Here is a 9,164-nt window from a genome sequence, read left to right as displayed (position 1 = left end):
TATGTTTAAGTCTGACATCCAGAGCACATTTAGTGCCTTACCTCTGAATGTAAGGCGCTGAGGAAGCTGTATGTGATGTTACTTCCCTCTTCGGTAACAACACATTAGAGACATTTTGACTGACTGAAATGTAAAGGTTGGGAGGAAAGTGTGTTTGTGTGCAGCCACATCAGCTCTTCTCCTGCTTCGCGCTGAAGGAAGTCTGCTGTCTGACTTGCTCTTGCTTGGATCTGACATGAGAAAACACAGAGAATGAAAATGAGGTCTCCCAATCCTTAATTATTTAAATCAAACAATTACCCACAGCTATCTGGGGAAAAGCTCTTTTATCTGCTCTTCCAGAGCATCCAGGGTGGAGTCTGGAGTGGAAGACACATCGCATGGAGAAGAACAGAAAAACACAGTCATTTTTCTGTAAGATTTGAATTATTAAAAGAGCTATTTTAAACTGCACAGGTGCTCTGTAGATTGCAGGCTTAGATCAGGGGCCTTCTGAAAAGCAACAAAGATTTCCACTAAATAAGAAAACTCCAGCACAGGTTTGTCTGGAGAAATACTATCAAAGAAAAACAAACACCTGAAGGAAGTCAAAAATTTTTGACTTTGATACAACTATTTCTTTTTTAAAAAACAACAACAAAGACACAAAATTCAGAAACATTTTGAAATGTAGCTATGCGTCTTATTTCCTTTACAAACGATTAAATAATATTTGTATTACTTCTTCTGAGGACATTATGAGAAGAGTTTGGTCATATTCCTGCTTCTCTCTTATTGTTGTTCTCTGAATATTTGCATTCTGTCAGTTTGTTTCAGGAAAACTTGATCCACTGCTCACATTGATTACACGGTCAATTATATATAATTTATAGCACTGAACTGGAGAGCCGCTCCACCATTAAACTTTGATGAAGCCATGTACTACATTCTTTGTTATAGACCAACATGCCAGCCAGCCACTGTCTGATAGGCACTGAAAAACTAGAGGAAAAAAAAAGAAGAAAAGAAAAAATCAATAAGACACATTTATTTATTTATTGCAAAAATTTTTAAATACAATAAGGATAACACATCATAAAAAGATTACCCATCAAGTACAATGGGTAAGCATATACTTGCTTGTTATTTTAAATATTTAATAAATGTGTTTTAATAGAATAAAATGCAAACAAAGCAGTTCATATACAAAACAAACAAAAACATGTTTTTCTGATAGGTTTTTTGTTGATGTGTCTAAATTTGACATTTATATATATATATATATATATATATATATATATATTTACTGCATTAACATATAAAGGCTACAAAAGCTGTAATGCTGAATATTTCAAATCAAGATGACTTCCTATTTCACTTAAGGGTAAATGTTTACCTATAAGAATAACAAAACTATTCTAAAACTTTTGAACTAATATGGGAGAAATGTATGTTGTTACCATTAAAACGGTTTTTTTGGTAGAAAATAGTAACGGAAGAATTGTTTGGGATATTTATTTCCTTTTGCTGGCCTTCCGGTGGCCCCCAGGTGCTTGTTTGGGGTCCCGCTGCTGTGAAGGCCTGTATTGTGTTGCTCCGAAGGGGACCGGGGCCTGAGCTCCTGTTATACAACACACAACTGCAGCTTCTTAACAAACACCCTCAGAAATCAATAGTATCATAACAGCTTATATTTATTATTCATTAATAATGTGTTTATGGACCCAAACCACCCGCTGAACCAAGTTGGGATGAAATGTGTGTGTGTGTGTGTGTGTGTGTGTGTGTGTGTGTGTGTGTGTGTGTGTGTGTGTGTGTGTGTGTTTTAATGGGTTTTTTTCTTGATAAAATGAAGACTGAATTTTTGTTACTGTGATAAAAATGTGAATTTACATTAAACGACCTTTTCTAGAAGTGACGCTTTACAAAATTGGTTTGTGAACACATTTATGATTTAGGTATAACTCACATTTTTAAATGTATTTTTTGTCCTTAGTCAATGGGCTTTGTCAAGTAAAAACAATAATAGCGCTTAGTATATGATAAAAATCATCTTAACAATGTTAAATGTTGTGGACAACGTAAGCAATAATAATAATAATTTAATTTTAAAGGAGCCAATACTTATATAAAAATGAGTATGCAATAATAAATATAAATTATTTGAAGTCTCAGACGTTTAAACTTCGTGCTTTCCACAAAGTAAAAAATAAATAAATAAAAAAACTGTTCGCGTTTACAATTATACCTAATATTCCTTATTGCTTTATCCTAAATAATTCTAATCCTTCAAGTCATATTAGTTCAAATGTTCGACTTTTCAAATAGATTTTATTCAGTGTTGAACATTTCCACACAAATTTTAAGGCTGCGCTCTTTATTTCATCTGCAGATTCAAAAGTTAAAGAACAGTTTAGTTGATTTCATGAAAATTTTTCAAATATCTCACCATTAGTCGTTATTTCAAATGATGTATGTTAAATGATCCATGCGGTGGAGTCATTTACACTTATTTATTTATTTATTTATTTATTTATTTATTTATTATTATTTATCAAATTTAAATGTTAACGTGAGCTCTAATGTTTCAAAACAACATGCAGACATTTCCATCAAGAAATTAAACTAAACTGTTAATATGCACAAAAATCGCTTGTTTTATATCATGATCCACATTCTTTAGATTAATTTATTCACTTTTTAAAGTTTCGGTTTAAACCACCTGGGGCATATTTATGCCACATGGATCTATTTTTAGTTCTCGCTAGGTCTTATTTTGGTCTTGTGATCATGATGTCAACCCTTTTTAGCTCTGATCTCGTCATTTTTATTGTATTTATTATTTTTTTAAACATAAGCTTTTAAAATCCTCAGAAACCGGAACTTTTCATCTACTCAGCTAAGAAACTGAAAACGGCACCGGGCACGATGGGATAGAGCTGTGTAGACTTCATAGCCTGCAAAGTTGATCAATATGAGAGTCACTCAAGTATCAGATCCTATTCATCACCGCTGGGAAAGCAGCTTTCAGACGGAGCTCCTTCACCTCTGGGGCTTCTCCTGTTTCAGAGCGGCAGCTGCTCAGCCCCGCGCGTAAAACACGCACAGTTTTCTCCAAGAGGCGCAAACACAGGAGCGCTGCACATCCAAGCTCGTGTTGCACGAGCAGCACCATTAAATGTTTACTTAAAAAAAAAAAAAATCACAATGACCAGCAGGTAAAACGATGAAGAAAGGCTTTCAGACGTAAAACGTGCACAGTTTATTTCAGCTTCTGCAGCTTTACAGAGACACATTTGAAGCACACTTTCACAAATGAAATGTTTTCTTTTTCCAGAATAAATTAAATTCAAATAAATAACAATTCAACATAAAAAAAAATACAAGTAATAATAAAGTCTTCTCAGAAGTGTTGAAAAATATGTATAAATAAGGCCGACTACACCTCCCTTCATCAGAATATCTACAAAGTGCGCTCCACAAACGAGTCAGTGATCAGAAGAAGTCGAAATGATTCGTTTTCATGAGGGCGGGGAGAACAACAACACTACTCATAATAATCTGATTGTCGAAGCATCATCGCGGTGAACAGGTTTTACACGTCAGTGAGTCTTCTACAGGCCTAATTCAGCCAGTGGCAGAGAAAACAAACAGAAAGCACGTCCAAGAACCAACCAGAGAGTGTTCAAAATCACCAGAAATGTGCCATCACTTGCGTAATGAGGTAGACGCACAGCTACGCCGTGTTAATGTGTGTATCCGTGCGTGTTTACATACGTGAGTGTGTGTTTGCGTTTTATTGCAATGCATTCACTTTGGAAATGAGGAAGGGAACATGAGGGTTGGGAGGGGGGCAGTGTTGGTCATCTTGGAGCAAAACGCGCAGAAACATCAACCCCTCCCCTGCCTTTCTGCAGAGGAACCCATGACGCTGATTGCACAAACTGCGCACCAGATCCTGACTTATTTTATCTTTTTCTACTCGTTTGGTCTGATTTGTCCCCCCAAATAGTGAGCAACCCAACAAAAACATCTGGGAGGAAAATTCAATACATTTCAATGACAGTTTCCACACACGGAAGTGCATATATTCACAAATATGTACACTGATAAATATAAAAAGAACTTTCCGGGCCACAGAGGGAAATATTAACTATTATTCCTCATTTCCCGCTGTTAGTATTTTCATTTTTGTACAATAATTACTTTTTCCACCACAACGGTCGCCTTTGCTCTTCAGTCAGAGAGCAGCAGTTTATTCTGTGGAGATGCAAACAGCTTTGAAAGTCACTGAGTCTATTTTCTGTCTGCGGTTCCACTGTCAGGACCAAACAAGGTACACGGTGTGAGGCAGAACACAAAAGTTCCTGTTTAAACATGATGAGCGGTGAAAAGTCCGCAGGTCTCCCCGAGTCACATCTGAGCTGAATGGAGCACCAAACTGTGTGATTTTTGCTCCAAAAAGTACAATTTTGCGACCTGCGGTTAACACTAGGGAGGCTCTCAAACAACCTACACTGTAAAAATGAATTTTGCAAGGTATTAAACTTAAGTACTTTTTTTAGTTATTGGTTTGAATGCAAAATGTTGAATGGTGGTTAAATTCTAACAACATTGAGATTTATTTATGTAAATAAATGGATAAAACCCCACTAAACAGTCAGATTAAAATAGACGGAAATTCTGTAAAATTACTTAAAATTGCCTAGAATATAGTTTTTTTTTCAGTTCATAAATTTGTTTTTCTATATTGTTTGAAGTTTTGCTTCAAACAATATGCTTATTTAATCGAGATAAAATCTGCCCTCCCAAAACCCAGCTTACACAATCTATTATGACATCATTAAAGGCACAGGGATGGTACTGAGCATATCCTGTTGTACTTTTCCTTGATTTCCCTACAATGTATGCACCTGCAGCACTTTGTCACAACTTAGTTGCAAGACAACCAGTCAAAAATCCTTTGCCTACCATAGCGATTACTGATGCCAAGATTGATTCTTGGCATTTAATCATTGAAACAAGAACTCCATATAATTCATTTTCATTAAACCCTTTGCATTTCATGAAATCTTCACTGGAGATTCATAATTCATTATTGTCATTGTGTATTTGTTAGAGAACAACATACATGACCGGATAACATCATTAACTGAAGAGGTTGTAAGTTTAGTCAACCAGTTTAGCGACAATGTTAATGCTAAGGTCAAACTTGCTAGCATCCTGAACTTGCTAGCCCAGAGGCAACTATTGCTAAGGAATGGATCAACTTAGCTGTGGTTGTCATTGAAAGGCTAACACGTCTTCTTCTGATAGATTCCATATGACGTTCATTAGCAATGATATCTTCATGGTTAAGAAAGTAAGCAAGGTAGCGAGTTGACATTAGCTCTAGCACTGTTGCTAAACTAGCTCAATCTGAAAACTTAAATTGTAGGTGAAACTGAAACTTTCTCAACCTCAAATCTTATGATAGTTTTGGACATGCATATTAATTCCCACTAAGACCCATAAAAATATATGAGCCTTACTTTTCTTAGTTAATGAGAATAACAGTAACGTAATTTATTATAAAAAAACATCGGAAGAAAGTACCTAATGTGAGAATTTAACCATTATTAAACACATTTTTTTATTCAAATTAAAATTCAATGGGCATTAATTAATACTCTCCAAAATTCATTTTTACAGTGTTGACAGAAGTCGTTTATCGTGATTTCATTGGCATTATATGCCTTTACAGCAAAACAAATAGTCTTTTTTTTATTTTTAGCATAAGATGAAAACCTAGATGAACTGAATGACTTTAATAAGTCAGAATTTAACAATTTTATTTTGACACGTTTTAAAAATGGGCATGCATTTAATATTTTAATTAAATGTCTCCTAGCGGGTGAACTTGTAATAATTTTCCTCAGAAATTATTTTAAAATTAAATCCAACAAAATGTAAAAATGTAGAAGTTTAGCTGTTCATTATAACCAACTTAACCAAGTAATTTAAAGTAATTAGGTTTTGTCAGTGTATCGATTATTCAGATTCTGTCAGAATCACAAAAGATGCCAGTTTAATTTCTCTGAAATTAAAACTAACATCAGTTGCCTTTCTATTTAAGAATGAAAATGTATAAAAATCATATTAAATTGAGGGAAAAGATGAAGTGACTTGTTTTAAGTACCGCCCTGACAGTCGATCTGAAACGGTATTTCTTATCTGGTATCTTTCTTAGGAAAGAAGCAAATTTACTTGATCTAAACTTACATTTTGAAACAACATATTATGTATTTGAATGTGCGAAGCCAGACTGGAGTCATTTAAGACTCAATAAGAGATTGTGAAACTTGTTTTGAGTGCGCATCGTTGCGGCCCTGGCTGTGCGCCACGCAGAGCCTCTTCCCGCGGAAAAAAGGCGCAGGTACCGTGCTGGTACCTTGTTGATTCTGACAGTGCAGCTCCAGCAGACCAGCCTCAGCAGCTTGTCTCTGGTTTGTCTCTGTGGAAACCGGCTCAGAGACCCTCGGGTCTGTCGCAGTCTGCTTCAGTGCGTCGCAGAAAACTTCATCCGTTTCTGTTTTTGCCTCTGATTGCAAAACCAAACGCGGACCACGTTCTTTTTCAGATCCAGTTTCTCGGCGATCGCGGCGATCTTCTCCGACGACGGCCGCGGCTGCACGGCGAAATACGCCTCCAGGGACCGCTTCTCCGGCGCGGCGATGGACGTGCGTTTCCTCTTCTTGTCGCCACCGTTGAAGATCTCTGGCTTGGACATCTTCTCCCTCTGCGCCCGCTCCGCCTCCTCCAGCCAGGCCTCCAGGATGGGCTTCAGGGCCACCATGTTGTTGTGTGAGAGGGTCAGGGATTCGAACCTGCAGATGGTGCTCTGGCTCAGGCAGCCGACCCCGGGGATCTTGAGGTTGGCCAGCGCCGCTCCCACGTCAGCCTGAGTGACGCCCAGTTTGATCCGCCTCTGCTTGAAGCGCTCAGCGAACGACTCCAGCTCCCGCGGGTCGGGCTCCGCGTCCCCGCCAGCGCTCCCCAGGGAGCCGTGGGATCCCAGCGCGTGCGGATGCATGTTCATGGACTGAGTGTGGTGGTGGTGCTGCATGTGGTTGATGGCAGACATGTGAGCCGCGGCGTGAGCCGTGTGCGAGGCCGTGGAGCAGACGTCCGAGCCGGGCATGCCTCCCAGAGAAATCCCCGGGGTGAGATGGTCAAGCAGGTCTCCTTCCAGTCCCTGCGCCGGCTGGTGGTGCGCCGGGTGGTGGTGTGAGGTGAGCACCGACGGGTGGTGCAGGTGCGCGGAGGAGGAGGTCGGGGTGCAGGTCATGCTGGTCATGGTGGTCATGGTGTGGTAGGTGGCGTCTGGCTTGAACGGGTGGCTCTTCTGGGCCACGATGTCCACGGCGGCGAGAGCCTCGGCTCTCTGCAGCAGCGTCTCATCGAAGCCGGCGAAGATGTTGCCCTGAAGCTGAGAGAGGAGGAAGGACAGAGGCAGAGCCGTCAGAGCAATCTGCCACTAAACCAACACTGCTGCTAATTAAACTGACGGAGTGCGCCAGACTCTCTCTGCTTGTTCTAATATTTAAAAACAATTAATTATTTGATAGTTTAACATAAAACACTAGTAAAAAGAAAAATGCATATAATTAAATAAATAAATAAATAAATAAATAAATAAATAAATTTGAAACCAAAACTTAACATACTTTTAGAGGAAAAATCACCAAACAGACGAAGAATTTGTTTAAATTTGCAACCATGATCATTTTGAGCCGTTTGGACATTTTATAAACCTCCAAAGAAAAAACTTTGACTAGATTTTTTTGACCTCCGTTTTCCAACCTGTCAGCGGCTCCTTCCTACAGCCACGGCAGCGTGTCCGCGTGGAAGGATATTCATTTAAAATTTATATTTACGATCTCCTGAATTATTCCTGCGGACGATGAAACGAGACCAGTTTGAATATGAATGGGACAATATGAGAAAAGACGAGTTCACTCCACGCACTGTGCATCCATCTTTAACTTTTCTTTCACTTTCAGACATATTGTGGAAGCGCAGCATCCGTTTTCCTTCTTTAAAGAACATTTTCAGGATTTCTGCATTTTAAATCCTTTAAGAACATTACAAGACAATCATATAATGGAGATCTTTTATTTTCATTTATGTTGAGCAAAGTAGAAACGAAAAAAATTCTCCAACTTATAACTTTTAAGGCTGTTTTTATTAAACAGTTTCGTTTGTAGACAAAATGTGCCGTTGTGATCACACATTAATCTATTTTTATAATTTTTTCTTTACATTTTTTAAAGCTGTAAAACGGATTTAGACGGAATTAAAAGTTGTTGGTGCGAATTTACTCATTTTACCCACTAAATTAAGTAATTAAGAAACATCCTTGTACTTTTAAGTCCTCTATTCGAATCCTCAAAAAAAAAGAAGAAGAAGAAGAAGAAGAAAAAAAGTCTCCATTTTGCGGCTGGTTTGCGCTTTTGTTGTGAAGTTTCGCGGGCAGGAAGGTGAGACTCACCGACGGCGTGGGCAGGCAGGCTCTGCGGATGGCCTCGGAGCTGGAGTGCAGGGGCGTGTATTTGGGCTCGTGCAGGATGGGGTGCATACTGAAAGGCTGCTTGCTGTTCATCGACATCATGATTGCAGAAGTGAGGGAGGGTCGCTGTCCGTCGTCCTCGTTCGGCTCCGTTTTGGTGATTTTACCTAGAGAGAAACGCCTCGCAGAGGAATAAAAAAAAAAAAAAAAACAACCTGCCGCTCGCAGAGGTGGTTTGGATCAAAAAAAAAAAAAAAAAAAGAAAAGTCACTTGGATCGGACTCAGGGAGTTTCGCCTTTAAGTCAGGGAAGAAGAAAAAAAAGGTAAGGAGCAGTAACTCCTGGACTCCTGTGGACCTTCTGTCTGCTTTTCCACACTGAATGACTCCTATAATAAAGATGCTGCCTGCCTCCGGCGCCTATATTAGACCACTGCCTCACAGGCTGCTCCTCATTGGAGGACCGGTCCTCCCTCCCGCTGCGTTCCTCCACCAATCACATGGAGAAACCTGGCTGTGGCCACGCCCACAACCAGAAGGGACGCTTTGTGGTAGCACTCTGCTGAAGAAATGTTTCTTTAACATTTGCAGATTAGAACCGGGACAAACAAAAAGCTATGTCAGAACAGGAATCACCA

The 9,164-nt window shown here is 39.2% G+C and overlaps 1 protein-coding gene across 1 annotated transcript; it reads right to left on the bottom strand.

Annotated features, from left to right (window-relative positions):
- Window positions 1-3,222: 3,222 nt before the first annotated feature.
- On the bottom strand, window positions 3,223-8,923 carry pou4f4 (POU class 4 homeobox 4). Its single transcript, XM_015029188.1, has 2 exons — window positions 8,510-8,923; window positions 3,223-7,447 (listed from the first exon to the last, which is right to left on the bottom strand). The coding sequence occupies exons 1-2, from the start codon at window positions 8,627-8,629 to the stop codon at window positions 6,518-6,520; spliced, it is 1,050 nt and encodes a 349-aa protein (XP_014884674.1). The 5' UTR covers window positions 8,630-8,923; the 3' UTR covers window positions 3,223-6,517.
- Window positions 8,924-9,164: the final 241 nt, after the last annotated feature.

This window comes from Poecilia latipinna, unplaced genomic scaffold (assembly GCF_001443285.1).
Source record: "Poecilia latipinna isolate Pla-1442-1.1 unplaced genomic scaffold, P_latipinna-1.0 Scaffold146, whole genome shotgun sequence".
NCBI lineage: Eukaryota > Metazoa > Chordata > Actinopteri > Cyprinodontiformes > Poeciliidae > Poecilia > Poecilia latipinna.
Note: the sequence above shows the minus strand (reverse complement) of the source record. Positions and strands in the feature narration are given on the sequence as shown.

What these genes read in the sequence shown, in the direction of transcription:
- pou4f4 (XM_015029188.1), bottom strand. Translation starts at nt 8,629, where the DNA reads ATGATGTCGATGAACAGCAAGCAGCCTTTCAGTATGCACCCCATCCTG. An exon ending in CCTGCCTGCCCACGCCGTCG is followed by an intron (nt 7,448 to 8,509) that starts GTGAGTCTCACC and finishes CTCCTCTCTCAG; the next exon opens with CTTCAGGGCAACATCTTCGC.